This window comes from Dendropsophus ebraccatus, chromosome 3 (genome assembly GCF_027789765.1).
Source record: "Dendropsophus ebraccatus isolate aDenEbr1 chromosome 3, aDenEbr1.pat, whole genome shotgun sequence".
Lineage (NCBI taxonomy): Eukaryota > Metazoa > Chordata > Amphibia > Anura > Hylidae > Dendropsophus > Dendropsophus ebraccatus.
In genome coordinates, this window is record NC_091456.1 from 24,657,898 (window position 1) to 24,682,790 (window position 24,893).

The 24,893-nt window shown below is 43.8% G+C and overlaps 1 protein-coding gene across 5 annotated transcripts in view; it reads right to left on the reverse strand.

Moving 5' to 3' along the window:
* The window catches only part of SPECC1L (sperm antigen with calponin homology and coiled-coil domains 1 like), a 55,953-nt gene extending 31,554 nt beyond the window's left edge, over positions 1–24,399 (reverse strand). For 3 of the 5 annotated variants that reach the window (XM_069961197.1, XM_069961196.1, XM_069961195.1), the window contains exon 1: positions 982–1,033. In XM_069961197.1, the coding sequence (XP_069817298.1) occupies positions 982–1,016 (35 nt within the window). In that variant the 5' untranslated portion in view covers positions 1,017–1,033. Of the gene's footprint in view, positions 1–981; positions 1,034–13,340; positions 13,436–24,320 lie in introns of those variants that run through there. The other 2 variants (XM_069961199.1, XM_069961198.1) reach the window with 2 other exon arrangements.
* Between the last annotated feature and the right edge of the window lie 494 nt (positions 24,400–24,893).

The following is a 24,893-nucleotide window of genomic DNA, read 5'->3' on the forward strand; positions in this document are numbered from 1 at the left end:
TAAAAAAAAAATGGATCCGTTTTGATCCTTTTTTTTTATAATGGAAGTCAATAGAAAAACATATTAAAATGGATGCACACAAAGGCATGCGTTTTTTTTTTATCCGTTTTTATCCGGATTGCAAAAACGTAGTGTGAGCCCAGCCTATGGCTGGGTTTTTTGCAAAAAAACGCATTTACGTTTACGTGCATTTACGTGCATCCGTTTTGATCCATTTTTCCAATTGCTTCCATTATATAAAAAAAAAAGAAACGTATCAAAACATATTGTTTTTTTTTTTATGTACACAAAAACATAGTCAACCTCATTTTTGTGTCTGTTTACAAAAAAAAAAAAAAAAAACTTTTGTTTTGCAAAAAAAAAGGGATTGCAAAAACAGTGTAAACCCAGACGGGGTTCACACTACGTTTTTGAAATGTGTTTTTTTTATCCATTTTTGGAAAAAAAGGATGCATTTGGGTGCATCCATTTTGATCAGTTTTTCCCATTGACTTCCATACCCATCCCTTTTTTTTTTTTTAACGTACACAAAAACGGTGTCGACCACGTTTTTGTGTCCGTTAAATAACGTATGTATTTTTATCTTTTTTTTTTTTTTTTAAATGGAAGTCAAAGGGAAAATGGATCAACACGGATGCACGCAAATGCATCAGTTTCTTTATCAGTTTTTTTTGTAAAAATGGATGAAGAAAAGGATAGTGTGAACTCAGCCTAACATGTTGTTTCCCGGGGACACACATCTATATGTGGAATATCACTACTAGCAGAGAACGTACGTCACAGGATTAAATATAGAAAATCTAATGAAAAGCATATGGAACGATACTGTAATATCAATTTAGCTCAGTACATACATCAGCATACATTATATATAATATCTATACTTACAAATAAAATTGCGCTACCTACATATCTGTCCATAGCTTACCCGTCCTGAATAGAAATCACACTTTTAGTTATAAGGAAGGCAGCCTGTATTACCTGCTGTTAGACTGGGTGCTCCTTGGAGAACACATGGAGAGATGAATCAGGACTATATCTGATCCCCCTACGCTGCGGTGATGGAGGATATATATAGCCTTTTTAAATTTCCCCGCGACCCAATGAGCTGCGCTGCGTCTGACATCAGTAAACACTCCGGGATTTTCCTCCTCTTAGCAATGAGCGACAATGCGTCGGGAGGGTCAAAAAGGTAACGGGATTCGGATTGGAGAGTGGAGGCTGCGGCTCATGTACGGGGGGACCAGGCTTCCTTATTTGGAATCTCACACAGCACGGCAGGGATTCTGACAGACATTAAACGTTCCTAATATTTGGAATTCCTTGGAAATGACAGACAAGAGAAAGTTCATAGTTGCCCTACCCCCACCCAATCATTTGTCCTGGAATACACATAAAGCATGCATATCTGGATGACGGAGATAGAGCAGCTATTATTGTGCATGGTGACTGACATAGTACATGCGAAGCACCGATAACTCCTTTTTAGACATATCAGATCGACTTGTAGCAGGAGGTTACAAACCCGTATTATCCCCTCTAAGATTATATTCCATGCACAGAGCCAAACAGAGAACATATATCGCTATCCACCTAAGCTTGCCATACACGTTACATATGTATCCCCAAACCCACCAACCATCTGCTGTATATGGAGGTCTTCTCACTCCCCCCCTTCCAGCAGATGATGTTGGAGGAGAGAAGGATGGGACATGATAGATTTCAACTGCTAACTCTTTCTGCTCTCTGGGAGATAAGCGGCTTGATACCACATGCTCATCCAAAACGCATGCACCGCTCAGCCAAGCATCTGTATGAAGGAATCTGGTAAGGTGGTTGTTGGCGGAATATATCAACCTCGGATGTGTGTGGTGGATGATTCCTAGTCATACGAGCGTTCTTAGGGATGCTTGTTCCTGATAACTGGCCGGTGTACGAGACCCATAATGCACGGTCCATGACTGACCCGAAAACGGTTGGTATAAATGCAGATCCTACTTTTTGTGCTTTGCGATCCTGTTTTTAAAACGGGTGTGGATGAACATATTGAAATCAATGGGTCCAGAAAAAAACTGAAGTGCGGATGAAGCCTAAGGGGGCATTTACACGATAACGGTCCATGCACAGAACATGTGCTACGGACCCGAATGCAGAACTCCCGGCATCATGATCAGTATAAATCTTTGCGCTACTGTACTGACACAGTGGGAGTTCCACATTTCAGTCCACAGCGCATCTTCCGTGCATGGACCGTAATCACAGACCATGTGAATGTCCCCTAAGACTGTTTCCACATGTGTGAATGTAGCAGAAACCATGTCCCCATTTCTCCCCCAACAGTTGCCTAATGTTGCCAAAAATCCCAGCTCGGTTACTGGAAGAGAAAGGGGGCCATGGTTTCCACCACGCTTGGAGCACGTATGTGGAAACACAACATACAACAGCTAACGACTAAAGGAAAACCATTAGCGGGTTTTTGCATACAAACCTAGTGATCCCTCCTCGTAGCAGCTTACTTTCTCTTACCGGCACCGGTCTTCTGAAGCTTGTAAGTCCCGCAGTTTTGGTGAAATTCGATCCTATGAAAATAAGCAAATTAACCCGTTCCTTGGACCCCCAGAGCCCCACTCGGCCCAACCATAGCCTCAGATGCTCAAGCCTCCTGATGCATATTACAGAATTCATATGTATAAGTAGGCATGAGCATCTGAGACGGAGGGCCGGGGAACACCCCAACGGGTTAATTCGCATATTTTCATACAACCAAATTTCACTAAAACAGTAAGACTTACAAGGCTCACAAAACCGGCGCTGGTAAACTGTTATCGGGAACTATCAGCAGGTTTGTCTGCACGAACCTGCTAACAGTTTCCCTTTAATTCTGCGTTTACACGGAACGATTATCGTTCGAATTTTCACAATAACGATTGCATTTGAGCGATAATCGTACAAGTAAACAGCAAACGATTAAGCGACGAGCGAGAAATCGTTCATTTTGATCTTTCAACATGTTCTCAAATCGCCGTTAGCTAAAAATTCGCAGAACGCTTCGTGTAAACATTGTTTCAAAGGTTCACCCTTTGTGAAAAATGGGCTTAAGCGATCTTAAAAACGATCGCAATAACGATTTTTCTTACGAATGTTCTAACGATTTATTCGTCTAAACGCTGATTGTTATAAAAACCAAATTGTTGCTTCAGAATCGTTAAACGATCGTTTGGGCGAATTATCGCTTCGTGTAAACGCAGCATAATGTTAATCAATAACAGAATGCTTGTTCGTCAGCTGATCACATCACCCGGTGTACACCCACGTTCTCTCCACAGGTGTGTGTAGTGAGACGCAGACCATACTGGGGGATCGGGTTTCTGAAACAACCGCCCCCATGCCTGGCGAGCTCTGTGCAGGAGACCTTCTAACTCTAATTATGTAACAGAAAAAAAAATTATAAAATACAATCAAAAACTCCCGTCTACACCAATATGGTACCAATAACTATAGATAATGGTAACCGCCCCCCCCCCCCCCCCAAAAAAAAAACATAAAAGAGATACAGCACTTAGAAGGTGCATCAATGACCTTTGGTCATGAAGGGGTTAAGAAGCCTTTTATGTGACTCAATCATCGAGCAGAGAGGGCCGCATAAACAATAGCTGGATCATTTGTGTGGTCCTTCACTTTCCTCTTTCTCACCCAGCTTAGGGTCCATCAACACTACGGAATCAGTGGTGAAATTCTGCTCAGAACCGCTGCCTGTGGGATCCCGCTGTCTCTCTCTCTCAATGGGAGGCTTCACACGCCTTCACGCTTGACATGTCAATTCTTAGAGCAGAGGCACGCGAGGCCTCCCACTGAAAGGGATAGCAAGTGGGATTCGGCAACTTCTGCGCCGATTCCATAGTGTGAACGAGCCCTTACATAGGGCGACATGCAGCTGTCTTAGAATGTTTTTTTAGGCCTACATAAATGATACGATCAGACGAAGAACAAGCGTTTTCTCATTCATCGGCTGATCGCTGGCCTTTTAGCACATTTGGAACAAATGTCTATAGAAATGTTCATTCGGCCAATAGTCGGCTTATGCAAGAGGCCCTGTAGACCATAAACATTACAGACTACTGAGAATCCATGACGTATTACCCCACACACAGCCTCACGAGCGTGGCGTGAGCACATACATAGTTCATTATTACAGATGCGTGTACCTGTGAACGAAACTAGGAAACAAACAAAAACCAGTAAGTTGGATTTCCCTGAAAGAATTTTGTTGATTTTTGCTCATGGCCGACACTGACGGCCCAGCACACGTCTGTTTATCCAGCTGAGAGGGACGCTAAGCATCACAGGGGTACAGTCTTCATTGACGCCACCACTTCCAATGGTGCTGCCTTGTTTCCCCACTACCCAGCTGTCCAGACATCAAACACAGTCAGCCATATATAGGATTTCTATAAGTTCAACCAGAGTACTGGCAAAGTATCGTCTCAACACCAGTGTGGAGAGAACCTGTCAAATGTTCGGGTTCGGCAATATTATCTGAACCCGAAAGCTCAGTGTTTGATTCCTCACAGCTGCAGAAGTTAAGTGTCGCCCTAGGGAGGCCTGGAAAACATGGATACAGCCTATGGCCTTTGGCTGTATCCATGTTTTCCAGGACCCCCTAGGGCAACACCTAACTTCTGCAGCCGTGAGGAATCAAACGCTGAGCGTTCGGGTTCAGATAATATTGCTGAACCCGAACATTTTGACAGGTTCACTCAAAACTGGCCTTGACATTTTGGAGGACCAAGTCCGTGCAAAAATTAATTCCCATTCAAGAATTGGTCTCCAGACCAGTAGTGAGGTAACGTACTGATAGCAGCTTTCTATAGGAAGCGGGAACGCTGGTACAGTCTGCCGATCAGATGTCATTGCCCTGGACATTGACTCCTTCCTGCTCCACAGAAGCAACACATACAGGATTCCTATGCGTAGTGGTAATAAAGTTCCGGGATTATTATAGGCCATGATAATAATTGTTTGTGTAATTAAGCAAAGGGATAAAACAGGTCAACAATAATAATGAACGCATTCTAAGTCCTGACGAATTGGGCAATACCTCATGTAAATGGCACTTAAAGGAAACAACCAGCAGCCAAACAGGAAAATCCATGAAATCCAGGACAGCTTGGTGGTAGCTCTTTACACTGGAGCATCTTAACCTTAGAACATTGTTGCCTTAGATTCTGTTGGCACATCCCCCTCTAAAACTTGCATCTGTAAAACGGCTTTTGTACTGCCCTTTTTTTTTTCTTTTTTTTTTTTTTTTTTTGCGGCTCTCGCAATCTAACAGGAGCACCCAATTTCTATTAGTAGGGTATGTACGTTTTTGAGGTCATATTTTATTTCTATTCATATAACAAAATCCAGAACAGAATGGCAGACAATGACCACCTTGTCTCATTCTTTTAAGTGCCCTCTTTCTGTGGTTAAAGGGGTACTCCAGCAAAAATCTTTTTCCTTCAAATCAACTGGCTTCAGAAAGTTATATAGATTTGTATTTTACTTCTATTTAAAAATCTCAAGTCTTCCCATACCTATCATCTGCTGTATGTCCTATAGGAAGTGAACTCTTTCCAGTCTGACACAGTGCTCTCTGCTGCCATGTCTGTCCAAGACAGGAACTGTCCAGAGAAGCAGCAAATCCCTATACAAAACCTTTCCTGCTCTAGACAGTTCCTGTCCTGGACAGAGGTGGCAGCAGAGAGCACTGTGTCAGACAGGAAATAATATACCACTTCCTGCAGTACATACAGCAGTTGATAAGTACTGGAAGACTTGAGATTTTTATATAAAAGTAAGTTACAAATCTATATAACTTTGAAACCAGTTGATTCCAATTCAACTTGATACTCTTTCTGTCTGCATTGGGGCAGCTACCCAGGCAGCCACTTTGGGTTCATCGGAGTCCATTGTTAGGAGATTGAACAGGTGATCTAATAGGTTTAACATTTATGTCAGACCTGCCTTGTTCTTTTCTTAGATGGTGATCTATCAGTACTTGCAGATCAGTATATCCTGTGCTTTAATACAGTCTTATTCTAGCCCAGATCTCTTAGTCTTGCATACAGGGTGTGAGGACATTGGCCGTGATAGTGCTCTGGACCTTGTCCAGGAGATGACAGTCGACTTCAGAAAACTGAAAAGTTAATCTCTAAACACTGTGAGTTTTTTTTTTTTTAAGTCATTTAAAAGCTGGAATGGTCTAACTGTTGCATTGGCTTTCAAGAACACGATAAGGAAAAGGTTGAACAGGCTTCTAGAACACTTCTTGCCTTCACCAAGTTATTTTATTTATAGGTGTGCGGACGTTAAAGGTCTTTCCAAAAAGTGAAAAAGCGTATGTGTTTAGATTAAGGCTACGTTCACATTAGCGTTTGACCATCTGGCATCATTCCGTCTACCTTTTCCGTTTTAGAGTAAGCAAAACGGAAACTGTCGGATCCGTTAAAATCCCCATAGACTCCCAAGCTATTTTAGTGTGCTCCGTTTGCCCTAATTGTGCTCCGTTTGCATGCAATCCGTTCAAGGTCCGTTTTTTTGAACGGAAGAAAAAATAGTGTTTGCACTATTTTTCTTTCCGCTTAAAAAAACGGATCACGAACGGAAAGTGCACTTCCGTGTTTTTTTTACATTGTAGTCAATGGTAGTCAACTAAAACGGAAGGTATTTCCGTTCACATCTGTTTTTTTTTTTCATCCGTTTATGCACTGAGCATGCGCAGAAGCAGCAAAAAAACAAAGAAGAAAAATAAACGGATAGAAAAACGGATGCTGACTGATGCAAACAGTTTTTTTAAGCCAATATAAGCTATACTGCTCTTGTCTCCAGTTTGGGTGCAGGCTTTGCAACTCAGTTCCATTGAAGTGAATGGAGCTTAACTGCAATTCACACCTGACCTGGAGACAAGAGTCGTGCTGTCACTAGAAGAAAGTGAGAAAGTGTCTCTGCTGCCACCTCTGTCCGTGACAGGATCGGTCTAAGAGTATACGCACATGGAGTAATTCTGTCGGAAAACTCGTCCCTGCGCGCTCCCGCATCCCTCTCCGCCGGCTTCATAGGCTCCACTATATGCTTGACAAGACAATTCTTTGAGCAGACAGCAGAATCCCCCCAGTATATAATGGAGCCTATGGGAAGCAGGAGCGCGCAGGGACGAGCGGTGGATTCCGCATTGAGTTTTCAGTGACAATTACTCTGTGTGCATATACCCTGAAGCAGGAGAGGTATTCTATGGGGATTTGCTCCTGCTCTGGGCAGTTCCTGACATGGACAGAGGTGGCAGCAGAGAGCACTGTGTCAGGCTGGAAAGAATACACCACTTCCTGCAGGACACACAGCAGCTCATAAGTACTGGAAGATTGGAGATTTTTAAACAGAAGTAAATTACAAATCTATGTAACTTTCTGTCACCAGAGTTCCTCTTTAATCCATTGATGCTCAAGCTAGGCACATGAAAAAAAATGTGACAGACGATTGGCAGGTGGAGTAATTCCAGGCACATGAGGAGTCAGTTAAATGGCAGTGAGTTAACCTTCCCCACTAAGGGTGCGTTTACACAGAAAGATTTATCTGACAGATTTTGGAAGCCAAAGCCAGGAATGGATTTGAATAGAGGATAGATCCCAGTCTTTCCTTTATGACCTGATCCCTGTACATAGTCTGCTCCTGGTTTTGGCTTCAAAGATCTGTCAGATAAATCTGTCTGTGTAAACGCACCATAATGCTGTGTTTACACAAAACGATAATTGGCCCGATCGTACGATTAACGATGTCGGAGTAACGATTTTTTTTCATAACGATCAGCGTTTAGACGGTACGATATATCGTACGGAAAATTCGTTTTGCGATCGCTTAAGCCTATCTCACACATTGGTTAAATAGGCGAACGACTGTTCACACGGAATGTTCTGCGATTTTTTTTGCGAACAATCGACGATTTGAGAACATGTTCAAAGATCAAAATGAACGATTTCTCGCTCGTCGTTTGATCGTTCACTGCGTTTACACGTACGATTATCGTTCAAATTCGATCATTATCGCGCAAATTCGCACGATAATCGTTACGTGTAAACGCAGCATAATAAATATATATATACACACACACACACAAATACACATAACCTGGGGGTTACTCACCAAGGTGGATATTAATTGGTCGTTTTCATTACGTTAATGTTGTAACGTTGTGTTAACAATAATTCCAATTGAATAATAAACATTGCGGCTTTTTGTCCCCAATTATAGTGCCAGGTGGCTATTATGTTGGCTAGTGACATAGGAATTAGGTTCTGTGATCCCATGTGAGCGGTGTGCGGGGAGCTGTACACAGTACATAGAGTCCTATACAGTATCACTATAGTCCCGGCTATAGTGATGGCTAATAAATGTTGAATTTCCTTGTGTCCACATTATAGCCATGCTGTATCAGCCCTCTATATACTCCTGTTCTTCCCCTGTATGGGAGGGGAACGAGAAGCGTGCTGGTAGGGAACCACAGGGGATTCGGTTAATGGGAAGTGTGCAGCTCGGAGATTTGTGCTGAGGATCAGAATGTGAGGGGGAGGTTTGTTCTCCAAAAGCCACTTCAAAGAGCTCGGAAAACACTGGCAGCGACACATTGCAACGAAACAACAGAAGGATTATTGTGCTCAGCCCTCGGAAACCTGCGCACAAGACACGCCAACCTACATCTCATAGAACAACAGGCGTTCCACCATTTATTTCTTTACTAAACAGTCATAACAGTGACCATAAGAGATAGAGAATTATAGTGTCCACTAGCACTATGTTTCACACTAAGGACCCGTTCACACTGAGTAAAACAGGCTGAAATTCAGAGCGGACTCCGCTCAAAATCCTGCCTGTCTTAATGTGATGTATAGCATGCCTCCACTCAAAGAACTGACATGTCAATTAAGAGCGGAGGCGCACTATACATCACATTAAGACAGGCGGGATTCTGAGCGGAGTCCATGGCAGGGGTGTCGCTCGGAATTTCCGCCTGTTTTACTCAGTGTGACCGTGCCCTAAGGGCCCTATTACTCAGAGCGATAATCTGCCGAATTAGGCCGATTCAGCAGACTATCGCTCCGTGTAATAAAAAGACAACAATCAGCTGATAACAATGATCATCGGCTGATCGAGTCTCTAATGCTGCGTTTACACGGAGCCATAATTCGCCCGATCGTACGATTAACGATTTCGAAGTAACGATTTTTTTTTTTATATATATATATATATATATATATATATATATATATATATATATATATATAATGATCAGCGTTTAGACGGAACGATAAATCGTATGGAAAAATCGTTTTGCGATCGCTTAAGCCTATCTCGCACATAGGTTAAATCGGTGAACGACTGTTTACACGGAACGATCTGCGAATTTTTTACGAACGACGATTTAAGAACATGTTGTAAGATCAAAATGAACGATTTCTCACTCGTCGTTTGATCGTTCGCTGCGTTTACACGTACGATTATCGTTCAAATTCGATCGTTATCGTGCAAATTCGAACGATAATCATTCCGTGTAAAAGGACCATTAGTCTGAACCTAAAATTAACGGCCACTGGGACGTGTAATAGCGATAACTGGCAGACGGCTGACAAATGTGTGAAGAAAATAATAACGTTTATACATACCTATCCACACTCCTCGGTATGTTCCTGGCTTCTGTCCGCTCACCGCAGCTGCCGGTGGAACTTCTCTGAAGTGACAGGCAGCAAATAACTAGCTGGGCGGCTTGTGACTGTAGTGACCGTCTCTGAAGTTCCAGCGGCAGCTGCGGTGAGTGGGCAGTAGCCAGGAAGACGCTGGGGAGTGGGCAGAACCTCTGGGGAGTGTGGATAGGTATGTATGAACTTTATTAGTTTACACTAAAGGCAAGTGCCGCTCTAGCACATCTGCGCTCGTTTACACTGGTAATCAGGCACTATTAGGCTCTGTTCACATGGAGTAAAACTGGCGGAAATTATCCGCCGTGGAATCCCGCAAGCCTCTGTGTCATAATGACAGTCTATGGGAGGCTTGCACGCCTCCTCTCTCTGCGCTAGAACATAGTGCGCTGCGGCCCGCAGGGGAGCGCTGCGCGTCAGGGTTTATGTTTATCTTCCATATGGAATAGTGCGGCAGACTGAGCTAGTCCATTCAGAGGAATCCAGTAAAAATAATATATAGTGCAGGCTATACTAAGCCTATGAGTGACTGATGCCAATCTGACACAGTGCTCTCTGCTGCCATCCCTGTCCATGTCAGGAATTGTACAGAGCAGCTGTGTCAGACTGGAAAGAATATACCACTTCCTGCGGGGCAAACAGCAGCTGATAAGTACATGAAAATTGAAGATTTTTAAACAGAATTAAATTACAAATCTAAATAACTTTCTGACAGCCTGTGATTAGAAAGAAAACCTTTTCCTACGAAATAGAACTAGTTTTTGACCGACTAGATTAAACTAATAGTAAATCTGGGCCACTATTACCACAACACACACTGCAAGAGAGAAGGCGGCATTACGGCTATACACTACCCACCTGCAGTTTTGCACCCAGCCAGCATACATGGAGTTAATCTGCCTCTATGTATATTAGGAGTTAATCTCTTCTCAGTGAATATGAGATCTGATTCTGATCCCTTTGCACAATGATAAAAAAAAAAATAAAAAAAACTATGCCGAGAATAAGCTCAGATTTCTACAAGGAATCTTAGCAGTGTAAAGCGGTTCTTATATAACGGGTTACATCACAACATGCGTGATAGATTCCTTACAGTGAGGGCTTTGCCAGTGTCATGTGAGGGAGAATGAAACTTTTGGACACTTTCTGGGGGGAGCCTGTCAATGGTTTAGCAGTAAGTTTGTTAGTCATCAAGTGTGCCAATCTCTTTACTGTTTAAGGGTGCGTTCACATGTACAGGATCTGCAGCAGATCCGAAGCAGAATTGATTTGCTTTGAATCTGCAGCTTCAAATCTGCGCCATTAAATCTGCTGCAGATCCTGTATGTGTGAACGCACCCTAAAAATGTGCAACTTCTGCTTCCTGATTCTAGGTGAGAGACGTCATACTTGCCTGTCCCCATGCCCCTGCCGCACAGCGTCTCCGCAGCTCCCGATCCTGCGTCGACACAAACTGGGTCAGAAATGTCTACTTAGCCAGTCAGTGACATGGGCAAGACATCGCTGCGGTCACTGACTGGCTGAGCGGGGAGTTCCTGCTGACACAGGAAGCCAGAAGAGACTGTAGACCGAAGGCTGAGATCCAGATGGTTACAGATTACATGGAGCAGGTAAGTATGACTTTTTATTAGGTTCCCCCCAAACCCAGATTTTTACCAGAGTTCTCCTTTAAGGGTGCATTCACACGTACAGAATCTGCAGCCGATTTGATGGCGCACATTTTAATCTGTACTAGACCTGCAGCAGATTTGATGTCCCACATTGGATTTAAAGCAAATCAGCAACTTCAAATCTGCGCCATCAAATCTGCTGCAGATTCTGTACGTGTGAACGCACCTTAAAGGGGTACTCCAGCAAAAAAATTGTAATTTACTTCTATTTAAAAATCTCAAGTCTTCCAGTACTTAACATTGCCGAACCCAAACATTTGTGACAGATCCGCTTAACACTAGTAAAGAATATTTTTGCACTACAAACAGCGGAAAGAGATTGGTCATTCCCATTCTGGGACACTACAGTATATCTTCCCTATGGCTTAAATTGCGCAGTATCTGAAGTGTACACTGTGTAACCGTCTGGTGGGACCGAGCCCTTCAGATGGAGCGGTCAGCATTCCTAACAATGCTGTTTAAAGTGATTATCCCAAGAATGATAGTTATTCTCTATCCACAGGATCAGCAATAAGTAGCTGGTTAGTGGGGGCCTGACTGTGTCCCCCTGCCCGGACAAGAGCTGAAACGTCCCCTGAGTGAATAAAGCAGCGGGACACATTCTTGGCCGCTGCTCCAGTTACTGCCTATGGGACTTGTGAGCATACCCGGGAGCCGAGCAACGTCCAGACGTCTCATGGAGAAGGAATGGAGCATTTCTGGCATACCTGCTGCCGCTCCGTACACTCAGGGGACAATTATCCTCCTCATCAGTCAGAGCGATGGAACGGCGGATAATAGCCGGGAGGGCATAACAGAGGCGCACATACACAGATGTAGGAAAGCATAGCCTGGCATGTATATTCTTATAGGGTAAGACCTGGGGTACTCTGACACCTAAATAATATCACATACTAACACTTAGATGCAATATACTGTTGGCTGACCAGGTCCATAGATATACCCATATATCGTGGCTCTCCATGTTGGTGAATGAGAATAGAAGCCACTTCTGGAACATATAGGGGGCTTAAGCATAACTCTGGGTACTGGCACTGACAGATGTGGTCTTCCCCTGGAAAACACCAAGGAGATGCCAGGACGGTGGTCTTACATGTCTAATAGTCAATGGGCAGGACAGATGCCAGATTCTGCATCAGTGCCCCCCCCCCCCACATTGCATAACTACTACCCCCATCATGAAGGCTGTCCGGGCAACAGCCAGAAAGGCCAGGGATACTGCTCTCCGTGTTGATGGTGATCTATCCTACTACTGCCAGACACCGCAATATGTCACCAGTCATAACAACTGGCAGAAAAACACAGGATGAGGCATCCAGCTGCTGCCAGAATCCCACACTCCCCATTATTATGTAACTGAAGCCTTGTCTAATTCTCCACCACTCAGTGCCAACTTGTATGGGCAGCCTGGGTATCAGTACCATACAAAAGGACTAATGCAACATATACAAACAAACAATGGCATCTCTTATTACTCATATACATACATACATAAATTCATATACATACACACACATACATATAGTACATACAAAAACATAAATTCATATACACACAAATTCATAAACATAGACACACTGATATACACACAGATGCATATAGTACATACAAAAACAAATTCATATACACACATACACATATATATATATATATATATATACACACACACACACTCATATACACACACATACATACACAACAAATATACATGCATACACACACATACATGAATACACACACATATACATGCATACACATACATACAGACACACACATACATACACACACACACAGAGAATAAAGCAGCCCCAGCCACCCACCTAGCAGTACACTGTACAGTCAGTAGGTGGAGACAAAGCGGCGCCCCCAGCCCTGGGCTGCACTAGCCGGGTATACACACAATAACACAAGACACAATACAGCTAGTAAGAAGAATACATACGGTGCTCATCCCTTATCCCAAACCTGAAGCGACTCTGGTGCTGTGGATCGGGACAGATTCCCGGGATCACTTCCGGTTCCGGAGCTCACGGAATTCTACAAGACACGGCGACGAAACAGCACGGCGCATGCGTAGCAGTCCCCAGCTGTAGATGTGTTGACCCTGCCCATCGTCCCACAGGAGCGTTACACTGCGCATGCTCCGGTAACCGGTTAGGGAGTGTGTAGGACGTTATGATGTGCGGTTCTGGAGCAGTGTGAATAGGACGGATCAGAAATGTTTTGTATTACACGTCAGAGAAGAGGATCAGAGCTTGTGCTATCCTCTGCCTATGGGTTGGAAGTCAGCGTTGGCTAAAGACAAAGTGGAGCCAACAGTCTCATAAAACAGTGTCCCCCATATACCAGTATGTTGCTGGTATAGGTTGTAGAAAATAAGCTGACATATAAAATGGCGTACTGGCCTTATTCAGTATAATGGCCCTAACACAGCTACTGACTAGGACTACACCTGCACATATACAGTACATTAAGTGACACTCCACAGCCAAACACTGACTAGGACTGCGCCTGCACATATACAGTACATTAAGTGACACTCCACAGCCAAACACTGACTAGGACTGCGCCTGCACATATACAGTACATTAAGTGACACTCCACAGCCAGCTACTGACTAGGACTGCGCCTGCACATAAACAGTACATTAAGTGACACTCCACAGCCAAACACTGACTAGGACTGCGCCTGCACATATACAGTACATTAAGTGACAACCCAAAGCACAGCTACTGACTAGGACTGCGCCTGCACATATACAGTACATTAAGTGACAACCCAAAGCACAGCTACTGACTAGGACTGCGCCTGCACATATACAGTACATTAAGTGACACTCCACAGTCAGCTACTGACTAGGACTGCGCCTGCACATAAACAGTACATTAAGTGACACTCCACAGCCAAACACTGACTAGGACTGCGCCTGCACATATACAGTACATTAAGTGACAACCCAAAGCACAGCTACTGACTAGGACTGCGCCTGCACATATACAGTACATTAAGTGACAACCCAAAGCACAGCTACTGACTAGGACTGCGCCTGCACATATACAGTACATTAAGTGACAACCCAAAGCACAGCTACTGACTAGGACTGCGCCTGCACATATACAGTACATTAAGTGACACTCCACAGTCAGCTACTGACTAGGACTGTGCCTGCACATAAACAGTACATTAAGTGACACTCCACAGCACAGCTAATAGGACTACACCTGCACATATACAGTACATTAAGTGACAATCGAAAGCACAGCTACTGACCAGGACTGCGCCTGCACATATACAGTACATTAAGTGATACTCTACAGTCAGCTACTGACTAGGACTGCACCTGCACATATACAGTACATTAAGTGACACTCCACAGTCAGCTACTGACTAGGACTGCACATATACAGTACATTAGGTGACACTCCACAGTCAGCTACTGACTAGGACTGCACCTGCACATATACAGTACATTAAGTGACACTCCAAAGCGCAGTCAGCTGCTGACTAGGACTGCACCTGCACATATACAGTACATTAAGTGACACTCCACAGTCAGCTACTGACTAGGACTGCGCCTGCACATAAACAGTACATTAAGTGACACTCCACAGCCAAACACTGACTAGGACTGCGCCTGCACATATACAGTACATTAAGTGACAACCCAAAGCACAGCTACTGACTAGGACTGCGCCTGCACATATACAGTACATTAAGTGACAACCCAAAGCACAGCTACTGACTAGGACTGCGCCTGCACATATACAGTACATTAAGTGACACTCCACAGTCAGCTACTGACTAGGACTGTGCCTGCACATAAACAGTACATTAAGTGACACTCCACAGCACAGCTAATAGGACTACACCTGCACATATACAGTACATTAAGTGACAATCGAAAGCACAGCTACTGACCAGGACTGCGCCTGCACATATACAGTACATTAAGTGATACTCTACAGTCAGCTACTGACTAGGACTGCACCTGCACATATACAGTACATTAAGTGACACTCCACAGTCAGCTACTGACTAGGACTGCACATATACAGTACAGTAAGTGACACTCCACAGTCAGCTACTGACTAGGACTGCACCTGCACATATACAGTACATTAAGTGACACTCCAAAGCGCAGTCAGCTGCTGACTAGGACTGCACCTGCACATATACAGTACATTAAGTTACACTCCAAAGCACAGTCAGCTACTGTCTAGGAATGTGCCTGCACATATACAGTACATTAAGTGACACCCCAAAAAACAGTCAACTACTGACTAAGACTGCATCTGCACATATACAGTACATTAAGTGACACTCCACAGTCAGCTACTGACTAGGACTGCACCTGCACATATACAGTACATTAGGTGACACTCCAAAGCACAGTCAGCTACTGACTAGGAATATGCCTGCACATATACAGTACATTAAGTGACACCCCAAAGAACAGTCAACTACTGACTAAGACTGCATCTGCACATATACAGTACATTAAGTGACATTCCAAAGCTCACTCAACAACTGACTAGGACTGTGCCTGCACATATACAGTACATTAAAGGGGAACTCCACATAAGGAAAACTTGTTTTCTATTTAAAGTATGTTAAAGGTTATATAGATGTGTCTATACAATGTATTACCATATCTGTGCGGTTCTGCCACACTGATAGCTGATAGAAATCCAGGAAGTGAAAAAAATGGCCTCTGTGCCAATTCACATTGTCTCCTGCTCCCACTGCTATCCCCCCTTAGGAGACAAATCTTCCATGCCTCTGTCTCACATTGTGTGTGTTTGCTGAGCACAGGATGATGATGCAGACAGGGGGCAGGGTTTAATGTCACAGGAGGCTTGGCTGGATAACCCAATCCCCTGAGTGATTCCCCATCTCTGACCGGCCCGAAACAGGTGCAGTGCTAATTTTACTGATTGTGATGGGTGGGGACTGTGATGATCACCTGAGGGAAAGCATTGCATTCTTAGAACTGCTCAACCAGGAAGTACAGACACACAATACAGAACAAACCCCCCAAACATGGATTTTTGGTAGTTTCAAAACAGGGATAGACAGGTTAGTAATGCTATATGCTTCTGCAGAAGTTTCATTTTTTTAACCTCTACCTGGAGTTCCCCTTTAAGTGACACTCCAAAGTACAACTACTGACTAGGACTGCACCTGCACATATACAGTACATTAAGTGACACTCCAAAGTACACTAGATTTCCCTTTAAGCCTTGCTAAATAAAAGTATATGTGCAGGAAATTGCATGAATGTGCTTAATAGTTGGCTGCATTGGGGCCATTAAACAGTATGCTGGAATACATGGTAACATTTATGTTTGTCAGGTGACACACATATATATATATATATATATATATATATATATATATATATATATATATATATATACCGCGACCAATCATGCATTGAGAGATGCAGCACCACACTGGGCAGTCTAGGCGACCATACAGTCCAGCGGGTTCTTTGTGCCAGTGAGACCTGGAAATGAAACCTGCACAGGGTCATGCAGTTACCTTGGCTGCCCATATGATGTCATTTTATCCAATAATTGTATATATAACCTTCCCTTAGTGTATGGCGGGATGGCCATGGGTCTCTTTATGCCCAGTCACAAGATCCGTCAGTAGAATAACATTGGACAAATGCTTGAAAGAGGCCTTCCCATCGATATACAGAAATACACAGGCAGATAGGGGATAACAATTGGGGATCAATCACGGGAATGGAGGAAAACTGTTCCCCCGAATAGTTGGAAAACAATGTGTGCGTCCCCTGCTCCAATTATTATCTATGGGCCATCTAAACCTTGCCAGACTCAGAGCCATAAAGACAGCTGCAGCGCTGATCTCTAAGGATTCCACCACTGTGCCAAGAATAAGCAAAGCCTCTACCATAAAAACGCGAAGTTTTCCCTTAACTCAAGTATAATTTAAGGGGTACTCTGGTTTTCCTTCAGATGAACTGGGGTCATAAAGTCATATTAATTTTTACCTTACATCTATTTAAAAATCTCCAGTCTCTGCTGCCACCTCTGTTAATGTTAGGAACTGTCCAGAACAGTAACAAATCCCCATAGAAAACCTCTCCTGCTCCGGACAGTTCCTGACTTGGACAGAGGTGGCAGCAGAGAGCACTGTGTCAGACTGGAAAGAATACACCACTTCCTGCAGGACATACAGCAGCTGATAAGTACACCATCCTATTATCAGGGCCTTACAGATCTATTGTTTCCAAGAAACCAAAACCTTAATTTGATCAGCATTCAATAGGAATATTACATTTACATTCTCCTGAGACGGATTGTACTATACCTGCAGACTGTATGCGCAGTTCTTTCAAGGACAAGATCAGAGCTGTAATGATATTACCTTGTGGATGTGTAATCGCAGGGAGGCCATTAAGGAGAGTCCTGATTTGCCAATAAGGCCAATAACTTTCCTGCTTCCAAAAAGTAATTTCATTAATTATTAAAAAGTTGAGGTAAAGCTCTCAGCTGTAAAACATATGTATTGATCCTGAGCTATTCTCCACTCATCCTCATAGGGAGCTGACAGTATCTTTTTTAAGCAGTCTTTAACCCCTCTTAGGAGAAAAAGCTATAGACCCTTTGCTCCGATTTTTTTCTGTTGGTGATTTCTGTTTTCTGAATGCAGAGAAAGACAGACTTTCTGCTCTCTCATTGTCAGAGATAGCAGCAGGAAAGGGGAGCGAGTTACACACAGGTGGGAGAGAAAACCTGAAGGACAGCTCACACAGTCTATAGATAGAGAAGAAAAAAGGTAGTATTCAAGGCAGAATCACATGGGCTGTGTACAAGTGTAAAGAGAAAGTAGAGCCCACACAGTAAACTGTAGAGGAGAAACTAATCAACATTTTTAATAAATATATAGAAATATAGCTTTACTAAAAATATTGATTTGTTTCTCCTCTACAGTTTACTGTGTGGGCTCTACATTTTCTTTACTTTTTATTTTAACAATTCTCTGTTAAAAAAGAATTGTTAAAAAAAAGTAAAGAGAAAGTAGAGCCCACACAGTAAACTGTAGAGGAGAAACAAATCAATATTTTTTAATAAAGATATTTATATTCCCTGGCAGGAACTGTCCAGAGCAGGAGCAAATCCCCATAGAAACCCTCTCCTGCTGTGGACAGTTCCTGACATGGACAGAGGTGGCAGCAGAGAGCACTGTGTCAGACTGAAAATAATACATCATTTCCTGCAGGACATACAGCAGCTAAGTACTGGAAGACATGAGATTTTTAAATAGAAGTAAATTACAAATAATATAAATTTCTGAAACCAGTTGATTTGAAAGAAAAAGATTTTTGCTGGAGTACCCCTTTAAACGTACCAATGTTTGTATAAGAAGTCACACCCCCCCCCCCTTCCCATTTTGGAAATAAAGAGTCTATATTCTAAAAAAGTAACATTATTAGTATATAGTGCGGAAATGTCTGGCATTACATTACATTACAATGTTATGTTTCATGCGCGGTGAAGCACATATGCAACAAAAATACGTGCATCACATTTCAGAAAAAAATTAATAAAAAAAATAAAAATAAAATGGTGATAAAAATAACGTTATAAGGTTTTGAATGGAACAATTGTAGGTGTATTTATGAAATTAAAAAAAAGTTCAACAGGTTCAAAATGTCTCCATAATAATATGAGTCGTGTTTGATGAAGCTGGCACATATGGTGCGTAGTAGGGCACAGGAATAGACAGCATAGCAGACCTCTGTTAGCACCCACTTGGGATGTTGTTTGAAAGGCTTCTTCTAGTTTGACACCTCTGCCCTCGCAGATTAAGGAAACAATCTACGTGGCTGTGTAGCGTCCGAGTGCCACGTCTTTATGACGGACTCTCCTTAAAGGGAACCATTCACCCCGTGGCCCCCGGCAGAAATTGACATACAGTGACATAAAGGTCAATATACTTACCACATCGCTCCCGGTCCCGTCCCGGATCCTGTTGTTGACACGGAGAAATCGACGATTCTTCTTCTCGCGCCAATTATGGTAATGAGCGCCGCCTGGTCCGAAGTCCAGCCTTCTCCCCGCCTCCGACACTTGATTGATGCCGGGTCCTCTTCCTCCTCGTGTTCTTTCTTTTCGCCGGATCCCGCGCAGGCGCCGTGACAGACGTTTTTGGCGCATGCGCAGTTCACAATTGAAGCCGCTCCGCAGCTTCACTGTTTACTGCGCGTGCGCCGATTGTCTCGAACACGTATCCTGTTTACCGCGCAGGCGCAGAAGAGGTGACGAGACCATCGCAACGGCGCCTGCGCGGGAATTCGTCAGAAGACTGAAGACGTCAATCAAGTTCCAGGAGGCGTGAATGGGCGGCGACGAGAAGAGGACCTCATGAATAAGTTGGACTCGTCCGTCCTTTCGTATAGACGTTGGACTCATCTCAGCTCATTACCATAATGGGCGGGAGAAGAAGAATCAGCGATTTCTCCGTGTCAACAACGGGATCTGGGACGGGACCGGGAGCGATGTGGTAAGTATATTGACCTTTATGTCACTGTATGTCAGTTTCTGCCGGGGGCCACGGGGTGAATGGTTTCCTTTAAGGAGAATTAGTATCTCTTTGACCTACATCGATAGGTTTCTTACAAGCTAGCCAACACCCTGCTCTGCTCTGAAAAGGGGCAACAAGCCCAAAACTGCTGTCGGCAGATGGGCAGTCTTTCCTATTGGAGAGATAGCTTAGCTTGGTGTAGATCCCCAGTCAATATTCTAAGACTCCTAGATGGAGTGAAACACTGACTTGAAGAGACACCACTTTGTGAGAGCTATTTGACATATTCTTTCTTCTCTGAGTACCATGTGGACACACCAGAAGAAAACAAATTCATATCAAGGATGGGAAGGTGTAAGAGCCATATTACATGGTCTGATATTTCAGATCAAACAAGCACAGACCTGGCGTGCATCGATACGTGTTATAGCAATGCATGGCCGTTGGCTGTTGAATGTGTAGAAAAAGAAAAAGTCCATACATACCTGACCACGCTCCCTGATGCCTCTCCCTGATCCCCGCAGGGCTGCTAAGCCAATCACTGACCAAGACAGTCGCGGCCAGTGATTGGCTGAGCGGCCTGTCACTTTAGAGACCAGCTGAGAAGTGCCATCTGCCGCTGAGGGAAGAAGACAGCAGCGAGGAAGATACCGGGGAGCATGGAGAGGTATGTATGTACTTGATTATTTCACACTTTTAAAGCAAGTGCAAAAAGAAGTCCGTAGAGCCTCAGTTGTGAGTCTCATAACACGGGAATAGCCAGATATCTTCCGGGTAGGGAAAACCTGTTGCCAAGGGTTGTGTCCCAGTGGGGAGATCACCAAACCACCGATACGTAGCCCCTTAAAGGAGTAGTGCTGCGATTAACTTTTTACGCAAAGTTATATAACTTTATAATGTGTCTTAATAACCTATCTGGCCCGCTTCCCCCCCTTTTCCACCCCCGACCCACCGGAAGTTAAATAATGTATACATACCAAATCACTGTCGTCCCAGTCCTCTTTTCCCAGGCACCATCTTGGGTCGATGTCGTCACAGCAGGGGGCGGGCCAGGTCTTCTTCCTCTTCGCTGTCTTTCACAGCAGTGAATGGAAAAGGAAAAAGCTGCTGGTGCACTTTCACACCAGCAGCCTTTTCATTGGCTGGAGCGCATCACATGCCATGTAATGCACTCCAGCCAATTCTCTCCCATTCACCCGGAAGTGAGGACGGTGGATGAAGATGGCGGGGACGCAGCCGGCGGGAAATTCAAACAGCGATCGTCACCGGAGGGATGATAAGTATAAATGCTGTGTGTGTCTGTTTTTTTTTTTTTTGTTGTTGGGGGGGGGGGGGGGGGGGGGGGGGGGCTGCCGGAGCACTCCTTTAAGGGGCTACGTATCAGGGTGGTTTGGTGATCTCCCCACTAGGAAGCAATAGGCTTTTCTCCCCTGGAGGGATATCTGGCTACTCCCGTGTTTTGAGACTCGCAACTGAAGCTCCACAGACTCCTTTGTTTGCATATTTAAATTTATAGGGGGCAACGTATCAATGGAGACTCTCGAGTAGTTCATTGGATTTTTTTTTTTTACTGATCTCCCTGAGCTCAGTGATTGCTGTGGTTTGTTACTCTTAAAGCAAGGGCTGCACAGACATTGCTAATTTTATATATATATATATTATATATATATATATATATATATATATATATACACATACACACACACACACACACACACACAGCCCTTGCTGCACCATAGTCAAGTCGTGTAATAGGCTCAGTAAACAAGCAGCTATCTAGCATATCGGCACTCGTTCACCTTACTCATCGGCCGTTGTAATACGGCCCTAAGAGATGATGTTTTTGTGTAAACTGTATTTTATATTTTCAGTTCTATTTTTATTGAAGAAACCAGCGCCGTCTGATCTTCGGCAACGTCGGAGAAGACAGTTATTTAAGAGTATACAAATATCCTTTCTGCTGTGGAAACTTAAGTAGATGCGTCTCTAGAGTGTATAATAGAAACCACAGCGATTTTAGAAGCCGTTCCAACTTTTCAAAGCCCTGGCATAGGCCCAGAACTAGAGTGGAATATGGAAACTTTACAGACTCGTAAACTTGTTGTCTCCTATAAATGGTAAATACTTGGCGGCAGGATGGATTGTGTGCGTCCTACATTATCCCATATGTAATGTTACTAAACAATCACTGACTCCTTAGGCAGCTGTAGATGTATATTCCATGTAGTGCGGAGAAATTGTGCTGCTGCATTTTTTTTGGTCTTCTTCCAATCCTCTGCATGTTTTTGTATAAAAACTGCAGCGGCATCCCCCTCCTCCCTCTATTCTCTGTACAATTTTATTTTTGGATGGCTAAGAGGACAAAGATACAGGGAAAGGCCACTTTCACATGGCAGTATTTCAGTTTGTATATTACATCAGTTATTTGTAAGCCAAAAACTAGGAGTAGGCTCGAAACACAGAGGAGGGCCAAGCTTTCCCTTAGGTTTTTTATGGGTAGATTCCACTCATACTGCCACAATATATAAGACAACACCCCTATGTAGAATAACTATATCAGCTGGATACTGATCTACATTCATCCTATGGAAGAAGCCTAAACAAAATCCATAAGATTGGAATAATGTCATCGGAGCGGCCAGCAATGCAGCTGTGAGGTTCCGTACTTACATTCCATTATGTTCAACAAATGTCTCTAACATATTTTCTCACCAGGGACAGAGTAACATGATGGAAAGACTAATTCTCAATGTAACATAAAAACATAGAAAATTGGCGGCAGAAAAAGACCACCTGGTCCATCTAGTCTGCCCTTGTAGTATTTGCTTTCTTATATTTATCCCAGGCAGGTTTACATTCAGTTATTGTAGATTTACCTACCACATCTGCTGGAAGTTTGTTCCAAGCTTCTACTACTCTTGGCTACCACCCTTCTGAGCACCAGGCCATAGCCCCCCCCCCCTCCACATGGCTATCCGTCCCTAGCTGGCCACCTCCATTGATAATCATTAGGTGGCGGTAGCCACACCCCCAGTGCTCCTATCGGCAACTAACAGCACTGAGGTAAGAGACATAAATTCATCTTCATTGCCCCATGCCCACTAGGGGGCTATCAGCAGATTAGAATTGTCTTACCGGATGATAGTTCCCATTTAAAGGAGTGGTGTCACACAGAAAACTAGGCATATACTGATACAGTATGTAAATTGAAACCTATTTCCAATGTACAGGCATTTATTTAAATTGTATCGTTTGAAAGATATAGACTCATTGATCCACCATGCGCTGTTGTTTTATTATCTGTTGCCCTTGGTTACAGCCCGCCGCCAGGCATCCACTTTCTTGTGTCACTCATCACATGATCTGTCCCGTTAGTACTGGCAGTTGGTTTTCACTTCACCGAGGGGGAATTTGGCAAAGTGTCTGCATGGTTGCATGGCAACAGCAGGGTCAGAGCGTCTCAGCAGCCTACTAATGACTGACAGATCATTGTACCCTGAGAGCTAAGGATTGGTCTCTTTCCACTATAAGGGTGCCTTCACACATAGCGTATCCACAGCGGACTTCTCGTGTGAAATCCCGCTGCTAGTATGTGAAACTCAGCGCCGTTAACCCCCGCAGCATTCATCACCTGCTCCAGGCTTCTGCTTGCTTCGGAGCCTTCCAGCATCTTCCGGCAGTCAGCCAATCAGTGCACTGCCCCGCCGCAGCGAACCGATTGGCTGACCGCCGGGAGGCCTTGAGCAAGCAGGAGCCTGGAGCATGTAATTTATGCTCCAGGGCTGCCCCCGGCCTAAAGCATACATTACCTGCTCGGTGCCACGGCTGTGTGTGGGGCTCCAGTTGGTCTCCATCAGCCAACCAGTGCTACCATGCCGAGTGGAGCCGGGAGCCTCACACACAACTGTGACGTTGAGCAGGTAATGTATGGTCCGGGCGGCGGGGGTTACAGGGGCCAAATCCATTATGTGTGACGCTACCCTAAGGGTATGTCCACACTACGGAATCCCGGCAAATCGCCCGCAGATTCTGCAGCTCGCCCCCCGCACGCATCTCCGCTGGTCCCATAAGCTTCATTTTATGTTTTGCCGTCCGCCCAAAGAATTAACCCGCTCATTCTTTGGGCGGACTGCGGAATCTGCCAAACCATAGAATGAAGCTTATGGGACCAGCGGATATGTAGTGTGGACATATCCAGCATAAGAAAAACATGGCCGCTTTCTTCCAGAGACAGCACCACTCTTGTCTGCAGTTTGCGTGTGGTTCACAGTTAAAGGGAATCTGTCACTAGGTATATACTGCCTTAAATGAGGGCAGCATAAACTTATGACAGAAATGCTGACAGACCTGTGTATTACATGTATACCTCTGTTTAGTCGTTCTCCTAATATGCAGAATAGGATTCTTGCCACACACCCCTCCCTCCAGCTGCTGATTGACAGTTTACTGCCTATACGCAGCATGAATAGATAACTGCCAATCAGCAGCTGGTGGGCGGAGTTTTCTGCTTCTCATGAATATCCAGATTGAGAACCCTGCTATAGGTTATTATTAGAGATTAGAGTTATATAGTTAAATATATATATATATATATATATATATATATATATATATATAACTAGAGATGAGCGAACCGGGTTCGAGTCCATCCGAACCCAAACGTTCAGTATTTGATTAGCTGGGGCTGCTGAACTTTAATAAAGCTCTAAGGTTGTCTGGAAAACATGGATACAGCCAATGACTATATCCATGATTTCCACATAGCCTTAGGGCTTTATCCAACTTCAGCAGCCACCGCTAATCAAATGCCGAAAGTTCGGGTTCGGATTGAGTCGAGCATGCTCCAGGTTCGCTCATCTCTAGTTTGGATATATATATATATATATATATATATATATATATATATATATATATATATATATAAACAATAGATGGGAAG